Consider the following 19335-nt stretch of genomic DNA (forward strand, 5'->3'; position numbering starts at 1 on the left):
GTGGGTCTGCTCCTTTTCAGTCAACCGAGCCATGACCCGGAGAGAGTAGATGACGAGCGGAGGAACTTGAAGCTTCAATGGAAGGGAAAGCGTTTATGCGGTGGAAAGAGGGTTTACCAATACAAAGGAGGCGTGGATCTTTCGGAGCAAGTTGATTATAAAAATAATAATAATAAATAAAATAATAATATAGTGATGACTTTGCACGCATCTGTTTAAGGCTGTATTCTGCAAAGAAACGAGTCGTCATTCGGCTGATGCCCTGGCTGATCGCCCGGTTTAGATGGAGTGAAAACTCCGCCCACTCGGTTCTCCACTCGGGCAAGAAATGGTGCGGACCCATTGTCCAACACGCCAGGCTACGTCACGACGCCTGGGGGCGTGGTCTTTCAGCTTTCCTTGACAGTCCCCACGCTTGCCTTTGACAGTAGCTTTGCTAACTGCCTGCCGTTTCAGACGTCCAGACATATTCAAGGAAAGCACCTAGCCAGCGAACTCGTTGCATACGTGTCCTCGCCTTTAGAGCAGCTAGCTTCTGCAGGGTGCTCGGGACTTGTGATTATTAGTATCTAGCAACCGACAAAAACGTAACAAAGATGTCCAAAGACACGGAAGGGAAGAGCGAAAAAATTATGGATATGGAGAGCAAGGTTTTGTGGTACCCGGACTCCAAGAGGAACACACAGATGGACAAGTTTAGGATACAGGTCAACTCCGACTACGGACTTAATCTGGGTGAGTAGAGAGGAGGGAGGGAACAAAATAGACGATACTGTCGATGGAGAGAGTATAAGTCGGATTTCATTGAGCCCCAGAATCTGCACGCTGAGCTGGACAGAAAAACAGAAATAGGCGGCGTTTCCCCCTCAGTTAGTTGCTTATTATGACCACTATCTAAACCTGCTAGGCTTTGTAGCTGCGGAGTTAAAATGAGAACGTTTAAAGGGGTATATAGACTGTCAATCATCATTATTCGTTGCTGCATTCACTGACTAATAAGCTCGTTTTTAAGCATGGCCCTAAACCTCCTACCACTCCCTTTCCAGTAGTAATTAGCTGTTTACAACACTGTAACTTGGCCTTATTGTCATGTCTGGATCACTCAGCTCCTCAGCCTGCAGAGCTGCCAAGCAATGGAAAAAAGAGCGGCCTGTTTCAATTTTTTTACTAAAGCCATGGCAGCTCAGTGCCGTGTAAAAATGCTGAAAAACCTGATAATGAATAAAGAGTTACATAATGGATGAAGAAAAAAACAACAACAACAAAAAAAAAACAACTTTTATTAAACATGCCAAAGATGTATGCAAGATGAATCGTGATTGTGAGTAAGCATAAGTAAAAAGATTAGAGGGAAATGCTTTAAACTGTGCTTGGAGATGAGTTTCGATCAAGTCAAAATAACTTTTGCTTTTTCTTTGTCATTCACATGATATTCGTTAAGTAGCTGACAACTGGTGAGCCCCTTGGAATTGCCAAATTATTCTAATATATTGCTGATTATAGGAACAGATCAGAAAAAGCCTTTTTCACCCACTTGTTAAACAGAGATTCACTTCTGAGTTTAATAATTAGAACATGTTTATGAATTGCAGGTTTGTGGTGTAAAAGAAGTGTTGTAAGGTTTTTACTTGGTCTTTGGTTCATTTGGAGGTTATAAATATAACGTGAAAGGTGCCTGGAGGGAAGGAATCTATCGCCTTAATTTGTTTTAGTGGTACTTGTACTCAAGTGTGATCTTTGAAGTAAATATTTCACTGACTGATTTTTCTTCTAGCCAACTACAGTGACCTGTATCAGTGGTCGGTGGACAGTTATCCCGAGTTCTGGGAAGAGGTGTGGCGCTTTTGTGGCATAGTCAGCTCCAAAGCACATGAAGAGGTGAGTCCAAATGACAGTCAGATTGGAGTGGAAGAGTAAAAATCACCATTAAAATAAAACACACAGGAAGTGTTTAATGAGGAAAAATAACAAAGTCCTTCACCTAACAGTTGAGCTTTGAGCTGGCAAACAGTCTTTGGTCATTATACTTGATTGGGTTTAATTAGTTTGAGTTATATTCATAACACACAGAAACCAATTAAAAACATATTTTAGAATAAAATAATATCTCCAATTGAATATTTCTCTAAAAAATTGTTGCTAAATACAGACATTTTAAACCTTTTTTGTGGTTGTTTAATTTTTTAAAATTTTTTATTTGTTACTGCTTAGTTCCAGGATACAGCCACTTGCATGATGTAATAAATGGTGTTTGATTGTGTGTCATATTGTTGCCACACCCTATCTGCACACATGGATATCATGACATGCTATATTCACTGTCCACGTATTCTCACCCACGTAATCCTGTCTAATATTTGTTTAAGGAGATGTGAGATAGAAGGGCAATTAACTAATCAGTAAAACCTTTTAGAGCAGTGATGCACTCTGTTCTGGGCTCCTACAGTATATACCAGTGTAGCCTTGAATTTCTGAGTTAAATTGTATTTATTACTGGATTTTTGTTTAAAATACAGGGAAACAAATGGACCTGTAATAAGAAAAGAACAGGCCAAGGTGTGTTTTTGATAAATGCGATAAACAGCAGTCATAAAGACAATTCAATGTAAAAGATAAAGGAAATAAGAACAAAATGAAAATCAAAACAATTGGCTTTGTTATAAATCTTGCTCTCTTGTGTTTTCTTGTGTGCATTCCAGGTGGTAGACGCATCCAAGAGGATCTCAGATGTTCCAGAGTGGTTTAAAGGAGCTCGGCTCAACTACGCTGAGAACCTGCTTAAACATGCAGACCAGGACAAAGTGGCTCTATATGCTGCGAGTGAGTTTAAATTGCAGATTGCATGAAGTTGGTTACTTCCACTGTTTGTAATATTCATGTTAGCGTCTGTTTCAGCAAATAAAGGGCAACTCATGAGCTAATATTTATCTCACAGCAGAACATAGAAAACATATCAAATGATGTAAATAACACATTTTACTGCTTCATGATGTGTCTCAAAAACGTTGAGATGGTGGCAAGAAAAGGCTGGAAGAGTAAGTAAAAAAAAATGGAAACACATGCAGCAACAAATCAGGTAACTGACATCAGACGAGTGACGTGATGGGGTGTAAAAAGAGCACCTTAAAGAAGCAGAGTGAGCAGAAAAGATGGGTTGAAAATCAGGAAATAATAAAAAAAAAAAAACAATCTTATTGTTGGACGATTCACAATAACATTCTTCAACATAAAATTTTGAGGACTTTGAAAATTCCATCATCTGCAGTAGATAATATAAAACATTCAGAAACTCTGTAAACATGTCCGTGATCTTTGGGCATTTAGGATGCAGTGCATTCATAACAGGCATGATTTGGTCATGGACATCACTGCATGAGCTCAGAAATATGTGCAGAAATCACGGTGAGCACAGTTTACTTTGCCACCCACAAATGCAGGTTAAAGCTCTGGCATGTAAAGAAGAAGCCACGTACGTAAGAACATGATCCTGAAACGCTGCCATCTTCTCTCGGCCACAACTCATTTAAAATTGACGGATGCATAATGGAAAAGTATTCTGAGCTCAGATGGATCAAAATTTGGAAATTGAGAAATTTACTAAATGTGTTTTCTACGTACTGGCTTTTTGGATTTGAAAATCATTGCATTCTGTTTTTATTTACGTTATAAATGTTTCCAACATGTTTTTGAATTGTGGTTGTAAACGGGGGGAATACGATGTGAAAGGAGAGAGTTGAGGTTGAATCCTGGATCGATGCAGTAGTGTGCGTCATTTGTCACTTTATTAGATGAACTGCTGCTTCCTTCTCTACCTCTTAGTGTTAAATACTAATGGATATATCCTTTGTTATTGTTGTGTGTGTACATGAGAGTGTGCCTTTGTACATGCGTAACATCCCTGAGGAGTTTTAATATAATTATGAGGAGACCCATTGGTCACAACCCTCTTGAACCTTTGTGATTGTCAGTAAACTATTACTTAGCTTTTTCTGTTTTACAGCTTTATCTCTCTCTGACCGTGTTTGCGTCCTCATCATGCTCTTTCTCATATGCTGCATGTATGTTCCTAAATTTTCTCTTTGCTTCTTTGTGCACCAGGGGAGGCAAATGAGGAGATTGTGAAGGTAACGTTTGGGGAGCTGAGGCGTGATGTGGCATTGTTTGCTGCTGCCATGAGGAAGATGGGCATCCAGACTGGAGACAGGGTTGTTGGTGAGTATCAGATTTCTTTCTTCCTGTCTTACAAAAACAAACAGGTGAGTATGGAGTTTGCTTTACATATAACTTTCCAGTCAAATGATTGGTTGTTTACTGACCAAATTAAATGGTAGATGAATTCTTCTTTCCTAACAAGCTTGTTTGGATCCATTTATGAGGGTGCATATTTTTCTTTGAGCATTCATACAAATTCACACATTTGCATATTGTAATTCAGTGACTGTTTTACAAGCCACTCAGTATTACCAGTGAAGCAGCCCTAGTATTTCCTCATGTCAGAAACATTTCTTACACATTTTTCACACAGCTGGACCACTTGTTAAATTCTGGGATGAAATAAATAATCTTGAGCAGCAAACAAATTACATTTTTAACGTACACTGCACACACACAAAAAAATAAAGAGAAGAGTTAAACAGCACCTGCGATGGACTGACGTGTCCAGGGGCTACCCTGCTTCTCACCTGCTAATTGCTGGGATGGGCTCCAGCTTTCCTGCAGCCCTGATGGTCTAAGCGGTGTAGAAAATGGATGGACTGAAACAACATATCTTAGAACTTGATAAATATTCCAGTTTTTTTTATGACGTAGTAGAATGTGTTAAGAACAAAATAACAAAAGAATGATCAATGGAAATCAGAATCATTAACCCATGGAGGTCTGGACTCATAATCATACATACAAAATAAAAGTGGAAAGATCAGATCACTTGCTGACCCGACTTCTGTGGAAATTCCTCAAGACAATTCAAAATGAGGTTCAGTAGTGTGTGTGTGTGGCCCTACACTCCCTACAACGTCTGGGCATGCTCCTGATGAGATGACGGCGGTTCTCCTGAGGTATCTCATCCCAGACCTGGATCAGGGCATCAGTCAACCCCTGGACAATCTGTGGTGTGATGTGGAGGCGGTGGATGGAAATAAACATCAGTGTCTCCCCTATCATTATATTAGGGGGTCGCCTCGCCCCTCTGAAAATCAAACCCTGCCCTCCCAGGCAGCAGAATGTTCTACACGGCATCTCCAGACTCACATCTGTCACACATGATCAAGGTGAACCTGCTCTCATCCGTGAAGAGCGCAGGGCACCATTGGAAAATCTGCCAATCCTGGTGTTGTCTAGAAAATGCCACTCGGGCTGCACGGTATTGGACTGTGGTCACAGGCCCTACTTGTGGATGTAGGGCCCTAATACCGCCCTCATGGAGTCTGTTTCTGACAGCTTGAGCAGAAACATGCACATTAGCAGCCTGCTGGAGGTAATTTTGTAGGGCTCTGGAAGTTCTCCTCCTGTCCAGATAACTGTCCTGCTGCCGAGTTGTTGTCCTCCTACGGCCCCCTCCATGTCTTCTGGTATACTAGACTGTCTCCTGGGATCTCCTCCATGCTTTCAACACTGTGCAGGGAGACGCAGCAAATTTTCTTGCTACAGCGAGCAGCCATGTGCCATCCTGGATGAGCTGCACTACCTAAGCAACTTCTGTGGGTTGGAGACATCGCCTCATGTTACCTCTAGTGGCGAGGGCACTGGAAAATGCAAATGTGACCAAACATCAGCCAGAAAGGATGAGGACAGGGAAATGGTCTGTGGACCAGTGCTTTATAGGGGTTGTCTTGCTAATTGCTTCTCATTTTCACCTGTTGTCTGTTCACAACAGCAGGTGAAATTGATTCATAATCAGTGTTACTTCCTAACTGGACAGACTGATATCTCAGAAGTGTGACTGACTGAGTTACATGATAATGATTGTGTGTCATCTTAATTTTTTTTTAACAGTGTTTAATAATAATGATAATATTAATACTTTATTTGTGTAGCCCTTTCCAACAACCCTCAGGTGACCAAAGTGCTTTATAAAAGATAAAACGTAAATAAAACTAACCACACAAAGCCAATTACGCTAAAAATGCAGAAATATATTAAAGAGTAATAAAAAAAGCAAAGTTTTAAAGATTAAAAAGTAAAAAGATTAAGAGAAAAAATAAGATAAAAGTATCACTACATTACTAGATATTAAAAGCAATCGTAAATAAATAGGTTTTAAGTTTAGACTTTAAAAGTACCAGATCTGAGATAAGACGCAGATCAGAGGGCAGTTCATATTTCCACAAATCAAGGAACCTACATTTCCTGCTTCCTGTTCTTCCTGCTTTTATTCTGAATCATAAATAGCTTCTGTTTCAGCTCATTGTAATCAAGCTACTCAGTCAAGGAATAACTGGAGTATATAATAACAAGTGTGTCTGTGTGGTCAGAGGAGGGGGGTTTATTGGGTATTGCAGTCGGGAAATCCATTAGCTAAACGACTTAAGCTCTGTTTCATTACAAAGATGGGAAGCATGGTGGGAGGCAGGGGAGAGCTAAAGAAACAGGGACGAAGAGCAGCTACTTCAAGCTTCTTTCCTCCTCCTCCTTTTCCTTTACTTTACTCTCCTCGCATATCTAAGCACCAATCTGTGTATGTATGTGTATGTGTTGAGGATAGAGATGTCCTTGTCCCCACACTGCAGCTAAAATGTCTTGTCAATGTCTGTAATCCGGGAGATATATAGGCACTTAGCTGATGAAGCCAGCCATGCTTTATAGCATAACCTGACACACACACATAGACACACACATACAATAATTTCAGATGGAGCCACTTAGATTTGCTTCTCCTGATCAAAGACCAGTTAGTTTCCAGCCAATTTGAGCCATCGACCTTGGAGAGATTCAGCTAGGAAGTGAATGTCCCAAACATGAAGCAGCTGTTTCATTCACTTACTTTAAACTCTCATTCATTTGTGTCATTAAAACATACACAGCTGAAACTCAGACTTTTACTGTTAACTAACACATAAAAAAGTCTTGGCACTTTATTATTATCGTAGCCCTGGTGTAATCATTGATTCCTCAGAATTATTTAAATCAGCTTCGCTGCAGTCAGTAGGTTTCCTTCTGGGTACTTTAATAGAAGTTTTACAGGACGGATTCACTTGACTCAGATTCTCTCAGCTGACGTAAGACCCATGCTCTACAAGTCACATCCTTGTTTATCCAATTACTGTTCAACTTACAGGGCTAAAGCCTGAAGTCGTAATAAGAGAATCCAAGTGCTTTTTGCAGTTTTTTTCTTATTTATTTTGCACCTACTAAGTTCTTGAAATACACATTATTTCTTATTTAGATGCATAAACAATATCCAATCACTGTATATGTTGTTCCAAAACACTGATATCACATTTAAGTGAAAGGTCTGCATGACTTCAGAGCTGGGCCACTGTTCCTGTGACGTGTAAGCATCGTTGTTACAACAAGGGAGATTCATTATGATACCCAAAGAAGCAGTCAAACAAGTTGTTGCAGTAAGATTATGATTCATGATGCAATTTTTTCCTGGTCTGGTGTAAGAGGGTAATTTATGAGATGAGTTTGCAGAGCCAGTGTAGCCGGGTGGTGATCTGTCAGTGGAAGCTGTCATCCTGCCTGAATGAGCTTCCTGGTTACAGCAGGAGTCAGCATAGCAACCAGACAAGGCTGATTAGAAATGATTCATAGGAGGTGATGGCTTGTCTACATTTGACCCGGCAGCTTGCTTGGTTGGAACTACTGGTCATATTATTGTTTTATGAAGTCAGATAGTATATCTGTATATACATGTTATCAGGGATACAACACTGTGTTAAAAGGTAGCATGAGAGGTCCTTAATTTAGCCAGAGTGTAATTAAATATTCTTTTCCAAAAAAAAAAAAAATCAAGAACTTGAGAAAAAAATATAAGTTGTTTTTTTTTCTTTTACTTTCTGATGATCTGTGTCTATACAGAAAAAAAGTACATTTCCTTGGGCATGGTTTCTGTATTGATCAAGGAAAATATATTCCTGACACAGAGACAGCAGTTCTTATGTAAGATTTTTAGGATTGAAATTCTTTTCTGTTTCATTTTATCTATCTATGTTTTTCTTTCCACCAGATTGCTCTATATAGCTTTTTTTCCAGCTTTCTGTGTTATGAGAGTGCATGTGTAAACCAGAGTGCATAATAATTCTGTTGCTACATGAGCTTATAGATTAAAAATCAGACAAAAGCTTGGCCAATTTCTGACTTCTGACGGTCTTCATCTCGGCTAGAATAGATTTTGTTTCTTGACATGCAAACTAAAATCAATATCATCCAGATGAGATTTTTTTCTGCATTCACTAGTGTGAACATTGTGTTGTCATACAGGAAAATGTACATTTAAAACTTATCTACACCTTTGTTTCAGAATCTTGTCACAATGTCTGGTTCTTAACTGATTTAGGTCAGAGTTCTGTCCTAAAATGTGGAGGTGTGGAATTTCCACTGGTTGCCTCCTCTTGGTATTTCACTGCATTGAGATTTCTTCCAGTGATGACAAGCCTTGTTTTCCTAAATGCATTAAAAAGGCATTGTTATTGTTTTAACCCTTGGCTTTTTCTCCTCTCTCTCCCCTCTTTCGCTTCAGGCTACCTCCCCAATGGCATCCATGCAGTAGAGGCCATGCTAGCAGCAGCAAGCATCGGAGCCATTTGGAGCTCCACATCTGTTGACTTTGGAGTCAATGTAAGGATTGCTCTATAAGTTGTATTTATCTTTCATATGTGTGATTTCTATTCAGTTTAGCTTAATTTCTGCTGATGTTGTGTATATTAACATCCGGCATCTTAGAAGCTGTTCATAACACAGGAGTGTCTGATGCAGACCGGAGCTAATAGTTTAACTGTTTGTTCACACTCGATTAAACAAATGCTGGTGCGGTTGCATTATTTCTGAGGATCATTAAAGAAGTATAAACACTGTCACTCTGCTGCATACCAAACAAATGGACCAAGATTACTTGAAATGGTTGGTGTTAGTATTCTTCCAATTGAGCAAGCCGTCCAAAGACATCCACATATACAATACGTGATTCAAGCTTTCCTCATTTTGTGTTGCTCATTACATTTTGTGTCTAAACCCTCATTTCCTTGCAGCATATCATTTGTGAGCAACATTAGAAACTCCTAAAGAGTATTTTGGCTTTATATATGGGCTTATTTTTGAAAGTTCTGCATGGCATCTCTGCTGGTAAAAGTCCCAAAGTAAAAATCTAAAGAGCACCTCCATCCCGATATACAGCATTATTTTTTAAGTTTTCATGTTCTGTAAATAAAATGTACATTAGAGAGGCTGTGCAATCAGAGCACCACCTTAACCATAATTCCTTTAAGCATCTTTTAGTTTGAGGAAAGAACATTTTAGTACGAACAGCAAATTAAACCTGGAAGAAACAGCAGACCAAGGCAAATTGTGGTCAAGGCCAAGAACACAGACTGTGGAGACTTGTGGCTTCTAACCAGTGTCATAGTAGGCTTTTTCTGTTTTTTTCTTTTGTTTTTTTTTGGTACTTAATAATACTGACAAATGACTTCATTCTTGACCAGCTCCTTTCTCACTGGTCGCCTCCCTCTTCAGTCTGTGTTTATGATGTGCTACTGCCCCCTCTGGCAGATCAGAAAACTACTGTTAATCTCTTATGTAAAATTATTTGTCACATTTTACTAATAGTATGCTGTGTAATCTAAACTGTTATGTTTTTCACGTTCTCCAAAAGCATTATTTTATTGCTGTAAACATATGTACTCAGGTTATTAAGATGTACATTTTTCTTTTTCCTGGTGTGTTTCTACAGACTTAGGGGTTGTCCTTATTACACTACGTATTATAAAATGCACTAATCAAATTTAATTGTGTACTTTTTGGTTCTTTTCTCAGGGTGTACTTGACAGATTTTCTCAAATTCAGCCCAAGCTGATCTTCTCTGTTGCTGCTGTGGTTTACAACGGCAAAACACATGACCACATGGAAAAGCTGATCAGCGTAGTGAAAGGTCAGCAACCGCCTTTTTCCTGTGAACTCATTTCACTCATGAATATTTGGTTTAGCTTTTGTGGTTTAAAATCTGCTCTTATGACCATAATCCTATCATCATGTGCCAACATAAGTTTAAAATGCTTGATTTTTTAATTTTTTTTAAGAAAACAACATAGGGCAAGACCTACGGATTGGAATAGATTAAGTAAACTGTGGTTAATGAGTGCTGAGTTAAAAGATTTAATGCTCAGCAAATGAAGGATTCATGTTCTCTGAGATGTATAACATGACAGGAATATCCACAGAATTAGCAGAAATCATGTCTCCCTACTGAAGTATATTACTGGCAGCTTCAGTTAAAAACAAAAATGCATTGCATTGTCATCAGAATAACATTTGCATGACTCTGGGGGAATCCTCTTGGCCTCTTTTCGACTCTAATACAAAGACATTGTGTGAAGAGAACACAAAAGCATCAGCCTCTGCCTCGCTCTCACACTCGTAGGCCTGCCCGACCTGAAGAAAGTAGTTGTAATTCCCTACGCTCGCCCCAAACATGAGACCGACCTCTCCAAGATTCCCAACAGGTGTGTGTGTGTGTGTCTTTAAATAGTTACACTGAAATTATATTTTTATCACAGAAAGCAAGCCAGAAATATTTTCTCTCCCCTATAAAGTGTCACTGTTTTCCTCTTTTAAATCCCCGCAGTGTTTTAATGGAAGATTTCTTGGCGTCTGGACGTGGTGAAGGTGATCCATTCCCTCAGCTGGAGTTTGAGCAGCTTCCATTCAGTCATCCTTTGTTCATCATGTATTCCTCTGGCACCACAGGAGCTCCTAAATGTATGGTCCACTCTGCTGGGGTAAGAAACACTCCGTTTCCATTATTCCCAAATGTAGAAACTACCAGTCATGTATCTCCAACACACTGCTTGATATTTATTATAATACAACTAAAACGGAAGAATCTCATCATGCAATCATTGAAAGGATTCCTGGTTGTCATGTGTTTTTATAAGTCTTTGGACATACAGCATATTACGTAATTGCTGGGTTTTGTCACTGATGTTTTGTTTGTGGTTTATAAGGGTAGGACACAGCTGTGTGCCATACATAAATATGCACCCACGAGTCACATCTGTGGCTGAGATCCTTTGGGCCAGCCCAAATGTACAGTCTGATTTTTGGTCCACACCACTGATTCAAAGATTTGAGAGCAATTCCAAAAGAAGGCGATGCTCTCCGAAAGGCCAGTGGAATTTTGTGCAACAAGAAAAATTAGAAATTTTTTTTTATTAGTTACTTGTCTTACTTGTGTGGGTCTTAAGTTATTAATAGTGATAAAGATCTTAGGAATTGGTCTAATACGCCACAGATGAAACATTGAAATGAAAAAAGCCTGCAGTGAAATCATGGCTGATGTGATCACACATACCTCTCCAGACTGGTTTGTTTTCATGCATTAAACTGTAGATAGCTGTTTCTAGATGCTAAGATTACATTAAACAAACCAAAAAAAGAGAAAAACTGTTTGCTAATCTGTAGCAAAGTAATGAATCTGGCCATGCCTCAGTCTTTTTTTATACCTAGTTGAGTCTCTTGGATGACATGGATTTTCAAATCCACACATTTGTTGGTTGTAGTTTTACTGAATCAGTTTAATCTTTAAGCTCTTCTTGGTCTGGCCTCAGGAATACAGCTGGTAACTCTTTGCAGCTTTATATCTCAGTCAGCCTCAGAACAGCAACTTCAGGACCACTGATGCTTTTCAGCACAAGATCTTTCAGGACACCCTGTTTTTTCTGTCTCTAAATCTGTTCTCCGCTTCTCGTCTACTGTTTAATTCAGCCATCTGCACACACCGATGCAACTAAATATGGCTGACCATTTATCAGAAATGACTCACTGTCGTCATCATTATGGTTCAAGGCATAATTTATTATTGCATGTAATTGCTGAGTTTCTCAAAGGTCGACTTCAGCCTGCAAACAAAACGCTGTGAGTGGACCGATGTGATCGCTGTGTCAGTGATTGTCAGTCGGCAAGATGGAGATGGTACAGTTAGTAAAACTGCTGCGCCTGCTGGCCAATTCCTGTGTTTACCTTTGATTCTGTAGCAATCTGAGGCTGTGAGTGGCAAAAATAATCTCCTTACTGTAAAGTCCTTATGAAATAAAGATTGATTTAAAGTGTTTATCTTATTTGTTTTGCAAAATACATATTTTCTTTCATATAAAGAAACAAGAAGTATTTTTAATTTCTATTTTTGTAGCATTTAGTAAAAAAGGTTTTCAAATTTGGTGGACTTTCGGAAGGGTGACAGCCTCCCGAGTTTCTGTTTTACAAGAAATTTTAAATATATAGAGCCAATTGAAAGTTACCCCACTGAATTACACTATTTTATAGGTACTGGTAATGACATTTTTTTAAAAAACTTTTTTCTTTTTAATTTTATGTCCTTATTAACAATTATTTAAAGATATCTACAATTTCCTTTAATGATGGGGCAGATATATTTAATCTCAATGTATTGGAAGCGGTCAGAGGACTTAAGGCATCTGCACAGATTTTTCAGATTACATAAGGTGGCATGGTTTAAATAACATTCAGTGAGAGAAGTAGGATGTTCTCTCCAGTGATGAGGTTGATGATGGTTTAAAAAGAGCACCCTCACCCTGGAGAGGCAGGTTGAAGAACTATTCAGGAGGTGTTGCTGGCCTAGTTTCAGTTTTAGTTTGGAGCATGTGCAAATGCCGCTGCACGTCTGTTGTTGTCATGGCTTCTACAGATGGCCAGATTAGAGTTTTGTGAATACTTTAAACATTTCTAAGACGGGCTGGTTTAAGAGCTGAGGCTAAGATCTAAATGAAAATCACATTTGAGGAAAAACTTCAATACATGGTTATTTAGAAGCTGAGCTTTTATACACAGAAGTGAAGATGATTTCTAGTATTGCTTCACAGCAGCAGCTGTTGTCAAAGCAACCAGGGCGTTTGTTAGATGTTCCACTAGATGGCAGCAGATCTCCATCAGCAGATCCCACTAATTGTACTCGCTCTGAAGTGAGTAGTGTATGAATGACATTTTCCTGCTACACATCATATCAGCAGGAGTCGGAGTGTCAGAGGAATGTGTGATTTCAGAAAGTCTGCTACACTTAGAAACTCAGGAACCTCTCAAACACAAGCAGTCATGTTTTTTCTTAAAAAAAAAAACTGTTTTATGTTTTTTTCTGTTTGGATGCCTAATGGGTTTTTTTCGTCACTTTTTTTTGTTTTTCTATGCTTTGCTATGCCGACCTATCTTTCTTATTGCCTTTATACCGTTAATCACTTCTCTTTTTTTTGCAATTTTTGCTCTCAATTCTTCTTTCATGCTCATCATTTTCTACCTCATTTTAGCTTCTCTCTCCTCCAGCTATCCTTTTTTTTACTTATTGTGTGTTGCTTTGTTTGTGTCTACCATCTTTTTCTTTTGTGCTCCTTTCCTCGTACCATGCTGCCCATAATTGGAGAGTAATGCGCTGCTGAAAACATTTGGTATTGTGACGACGGCAGTCCTTCCTGCTTCAGCCAATTAGCCCTGGTACTGTTGTGCTTTCTGCTTTGTTACGGCTGTGTTAACACGCTGTCAGTAGCAAGATGGCATGCACCGAAGGACGGGTATGGCAGCTGAGTCCTGCCAAAGTTAGGAGGCACAGTCGTACACACACACACACAAACACAGGTGAAACACCTGATCTGTGAAGTACACATAAGCTCAGAGCTAAAACACACTCCAGTTTATAAACTCCTCCAGCCATAATGACCTACCCAACTGTGATGGGTCAGAGACTTTGGAAGAATTTGCACTTATAACAAATTGCCCCATTTTACAGAAAGAATTGGTGTGTGTAGAAACTTTGGCCATGGGCATTTTTCTGTGCAGCTATTGAAGTGTTGTATTTGAATTAACAGTACACACAGAATAAGCTGTACATGTTATCCTGAATTACAAGGACTGCTCCCTGTCTCTTCATGAAAATTGATCTTCTCCATGTCGGTGTAAATGAAACTTTTACTGACAGAGCTCATGAAAAAAAAGATTACTTAATTACAATCATACTTATTTGTTGAGCTCATGATAAAAGAAAGGAAGAAATGGATTTTTAGAAATCAAACCTGTCAACAATAATGTCCTTCCATTATTTTTATTTATGCTTTTAAGTGACTTTTTAAAACATATAGTTTTTAATTTTTAAATTTTTTTTTTTGTTAGCTTTTTAATTGTCTTTATGCCTGCTGCAGGGACTACAGATGGAAAGCGAGAATGCTATGGTCTGGTACAGAGCATCTTTACCAGTATAATGTTTCTGTACATGTTCCCTAACAAATAAACATGAAGGTGAAAGAAACAATCTTTAACAATCTTATTTGTTCCTTTTCTCTTTAGGGAAGCCTCATTCAGCACTTGAAAGAGCACATTCTCCATGGCAATATGACCGCCAGTGATGTCATCATTTACTACACCACTGTAAGTTCACAGCATTTTTGCCACTAATAGGATTTAGAAGAAGTAACTGTAGGAAAAAAAGGACAGATATTTAGCTCTTATTTGGTCATTGAGCAGGTTCTGCAGGGCTTTGAGTTGTCTTTGGGGGTCACTTTTTGTCTCCATACTACTCTAAACAACCTTACACTTGTATACAGTCACCACTAAGATTGCCTGTTCGTGGCAGTGCGGCACACCATGGTGCTTTTCTCTTTCCTACGCCTCTTTGTTTCTGCAACACGTCTGAAATCAGGATTTGTTAATAAATATGAACAGCTGCAAATTGCTGGTCAGTCTCTCCCCACGTTGATTCCTCTCTTAACAAGCAGTTCAGAGTTGCTGCTTGTCCCTCAACATGACACAACTACTCAACACTAGTGTTTTGATTGCACTTCTGCTGATTGGCAGCTTGCTGTCTTTATTTAGAGAACCCTGTTTCTACGGTGCAGTTGGTTTTCTGAATCCCAGTGAACACAGTTTAAAAGACGTATTGATCTTCTGATTGTGGGTACACTTTTCGACTGTGTGTTTGTGCTGTGGATACAGCTAATTGAGTTTCTGCAAAGTGCTATAAAGTGCCACACAGTCTCCCCCTGAAGAAGTTATCTAGCCATGATTTGACACTAAGAAAGCCCTGCTGTGCCTAGAATAACAATGTGAGTCCTGACAATGTCACTTACTTCTGAGGCCACGGTCTCCTGGATCACATTGATACTCTTGAATAATGTTCAGCTGGAAACTTGTAGCACAACTGTATTAATAACAAAAGATAGCCTCAAAGCTGCTTTGATGGACAGATAAAGTAAAGGAAAGAATCTCTGAGAATATGACATATTTTATGACCCCAAACTTTTCAAGCATAAGCTGCTGTTTTTGCACTGTAGATGCTTTTCATGGAGCACAATCAATATTCATATTATTTGTACCAATGAAGGACGATACCAGAGAAGTACCTCAGCAGGCTATAAAATGAGAAATGCAGTGATGTGAATCACAGTCTGCAGGAGTTGTCCATTTTCCTACACTCTGCTTTATCCAAATTGATGACAAAGGAGTGTTTATTCCAGGCAACTAATCACTGTGGTGGTGTTGGTGTGCATGTGTTGTGATAGACTGGCTGGATGATGTGGAACTGGCTGGTGTCTTCCCTGGGAGTGGGAGCCTCAGTGGTTTTATATGACGGTTCACCACTGATGCCAACACCCAATGTATTGTGGAACCTGACCGACCAGCTGGGGTGAGTTAACCACACACACATTCAGAAATACAGATACAAAGAGGAGAGATAAAAAAATGACAGTTATTGGTTTGTTGGACTATTTCCATTAAAATTGATTAAAAATTCCTCTGGTTCTTTAAAAACATGCTGCATTTTTTATATATTATATTTCTCTACTTGATACTGAAGTGTTCTTCTTATTTGTTTAATTTGTTTATTGCTGATTGTATATTAATGTAGCTGATTTGGAAAGAAAGGAAGAAAAATGAGACAAAGAAACTACAGATAGAAAGCAAACTGTACAATCCGGCCCAATCAGGAAAAACCAGACAACCAGCTTCCACACCTGTAGGAAATCTTAGCAGACAACATCCTAAGGCCTTGCTGAGAAGACACAGCAGACAATCATCAGGAGCACCTGTAAGAAGACAAACTATGAAAAACATAAACAACCACAACAACAGCTTGTAAATATTATGTGCTTGTGCATTTAAAGATCAGAGAGACTGAGGAAAAAAAACAAACTGACTGCACATAAATGAAAGCAGACAAATAAAAGGAAAGTATGAATCATATATTTACCTTATTGTCAGTTTGAAAGTATGCATGAGTAGACCTAATAAAAAATATTTCTGCTGGTGGTGGCAGCTGCTTGTATAATGTGCATCAGAAAAAAATATAAATAAACAAATAAGCATTTACTATTTATTTGCTTATTTGGTATTTAATAAAGTGGAGGGAAGACAAAAGTAGAATGGCATTTTTGTAAAGGAATGTTCAGAAGAAAAAAGGTGGAAATAGAGGCTCTGTTAAGTGGCTGATAGTCTTTTTATTAATGTCACAGATTAGCAAGGGTATGATAAAGTTTATATTTAAGAAAACACAAAAAAAAGGAAGCATTTATTCCAAAGTCACCGTATTTCACCATACAGCTGCTACCTGCTGCCTTTATTTTACACACAACAGATTAAATTTAACTGATGCACTGCAATCAGAGTTGGTCTTCAGCAGGATCATCGTCTGCTGTGTGTTGCTGCACTTTTGCGTTCCGTTAATGGGTTGATTACCTAGACGGCCTCACAGCAATATGTAAGCATAGACAGAAAGGCAGAGAGAGAGAGCAAGAGAGAGAGACCTTCTGTTAACATTATTGTTGTTTCCATACCTATAAAAGAAGTTTGAAAATACGAATGACAGCCCAAAGTTCTTTATTGATTGCCACAAATGAGCTGCCTTGCAGCCACTTTGAAAGTTCCGCTTCGCTGAGCAGGTTTTTTTTAAGTCAGCGTGCTCAGCCATCCTTTAAAACCTGTTGTTATGGAGATTGATGGTGCTGTGGATTTGAATGAACCCACAAAACTACAAGACATTCAGAGTAGATGAAGCTTAGGGTTGCTGTTCTTATCCAGCAGTTTCTCACCTCGTATAAAAGGCCAGTGTGGACATCACATGTGATGACAAATGATTTCATCGTTTTACTCCATCTTTAAATGTGTCCCATGTTACAGAGAATAACGAGTTAGCAACTATGCAACAGCTATACCCAATACACATTACAACCCCTTTTAAGATCTGTTTTCTTTTATTAAACATATTAACATTTTGCAGCGTCACATGTAATGCAAAGCAGTGGAAATTTCCAGAAGGTCGTCTTGGTAAATGTCCTTTTTATCACCACTGTCAGGACCATAAACATGACATGCTAATCCCCTCAGTGATTCTCCACTTTAATTTGAAGTCAACAAAGAAGAAATTGTTAAGGATTCAGTTGTGTATAAGAAGACACAAGGCGTCTAAGCACCAATATAAAATAAAATGTTAGCATAAATGGGAATTGATTAGAAGATAAGGTCAAATTATACACTTAAGAACATTTTTTTTTTTGCCAGATATTTTTTTGGGGGGGAGCAAAGCAATTTGTGACCTCAGTTGGAGGCTAATTCAGCATCCGCCTTGAATCCCGTCAGCCAAAGTCAGTCCAATGTTGACTCACGTCTTACCTCTTCCTCTCTCACTTTCGTTCTTATTCTCACTTCCTACTTGGGTTTCCTTGCTGAATCAGCCATGACATTCATGTGTTGATATGTAGTTGCCATAAGGCAAAATGACGCTGTTGCACGATGCTCTGGGCTGGAAAGAAAAAAGCTTGTGAAGTTTGTTTTCTTATCTAACGAGGAGAGATCTGAAGTTACATGTTCTTCTATTTATATTTTGGAGAGTGCTGACAGTATGACAGCACTCCAAGGTCCAGCCATCACTGCAAGTGGTCTTCAGCTTTTATTTGGGCACTTGTTTTTCTCATGAGAAACAACTGGTTAATGCAACAATACTATTCAAATCTGTCAACTTATTGATGTAGATGAATGCAGCGTTCAAATTGATAGCCTAAAAGATATGGCAAACATGAAAGAATATGACGGTTTCCAGGTTTATTACAAATCCATGTTATAGAAGTGTGACTTACTTATCAGTTTTGGTAAAACAATGATTTTAATATCAACCATTTATACAACAGTGTACATAGTTAAAAAGCATCAAAGGGACAAAAAAATTAGTACTTTCTGATAATTATTTCATGAAGGTAATAAAAAACAAAACAAAAAGAGGATTGAAGGAAATCCTAGAGGAGCTGTGTCAGCCCTTATTCCTTATTCTACTCAGTGTATCCATGAGCAATTGTACAATCACAGTCAGCGGTTGCAGATTCTGTCATATGTGGCTCATGAATTTGTGTGTGTGTGTGTGTGTTATTATCCAGACTCAGGCTAAGGTTATAAAAAAGTACAGCGTTCAGCAAAAGTAAAACTCCTTAACGCAGTGATACCTTTGTGACACATCTTCACAGATGGCACATTGCCTTCAGCAAGGAATGGAGGAATGGGGAGGAAATTTTGACACAAGTGGGAAGCTGCAACAGTGCAAAGAAAAAGTGTTTCTGTAGAAACGCTTAACAGAGGCAAGCGTGTAGATCCCACAGCTTGTAAGCTCCATTTTAATTCTATTAATATTTAAATAAGTGTTATATTATTCGGTTTGAATTGTGATTGATTTCTTGAAATTAAGATTTTTTTTGAGCAGGTATAGTTAGCTGCATGATTTAGTTTGGCTAGTTGTTGTTCTACAAATACATGTCTTCATTTTTCAGTGTCACTTTTTTCTTTGAAAATTTTAAAGGAAATGGGAAACTTCAGTGAACAAGGTTAAAGAAGTGTTAGCAAAAATACCAACACAGAGGCATTTAATGAAGGCCTGGCAGTATGACAGAAAGATGGATAGTACCCTAAACTGTGAGATTTTTTTAACCAATTAAGCGCTGCCACCTCAGACATATTTTTCAAAACCCAGAGCTACTTGAAGGGGAAAAAAGAAAACCCTCTGGGAGAGACTGCCATAAAATTTCTGCAGCCTCATCTTCTGAATTGAGGTTGGACTTTTTAATTGGGACTAAATCTGTCAGACTTGGAAAATGTAAAACTCACAGTGAGGCTCTGCCTTGAATCACATCGGTCACTTGT

The 19335-nt window shown here is 38.7% G+C and overlaps 1 protein-coding gene across 1 annotated transcript in view; it reads left to right on the forward strand.

Moving 5' to 3' along the window:
• The first annotated feature begins 416 nt into the window (after window positions 1-416).
• The window catches only part of aacs (acetoacetyl-CoA synthetase), a 40683-nt gene continuing 21764 nt past the window's right edge, over window positions 417-19335 (forward strand). Inside the window, exons 1-10 of the mRNA XM_042000481.1 lie at window positions 417-735; window positions 1775-1878; window positions 2700-2820; window positions 4099-4212; window positions 8684-8781; window positions 9973-10087; window positions 10577-10658; window positions 10781-10934; window positions 14503-14583; window positions 15714-15838. Coding sequence (XP_041856415.1) covers window positions 597-735; window positions 1775-1878; window positions 2700-2820; window positions 4099-4212; window positions 8684-8781; window positions 9973-10087; window positions 10577-10658; window positions 10781-10934; window positions 14503-14583; window positions 15714-15838 — 1133 coding nt within the window. The 5' untranslated portion in view covers window positions 417-596. The remainder of the gene's footprint in view (window positions 736-1774; window positions 1879-2699; window positions 2821-4098; window positions 4213-8683; window positions 8782-9972; window positions 10088-10576; window positions 10659-10780; window positions 10935-14502; window positions 14584-15713; window positions 15839-19335) is intronic.

This window comes from Melanotaenia boesemani, chromosome 11 (genome assembly GCF_017639745.1).
Source record: "Melanotaenia boesemani isolate fMelBoe1 chromosome 11, fMelBoe1.pri, whole genome shotgun sequence".
Taxonomy (NCBI): domain Eukaryota; kingdom Metazoa; phylum Chordata; class Actinopteri; order Atheriniformes; family Melanotaeniidae; genus Melanotaenia; species Melanotaenia boesemani.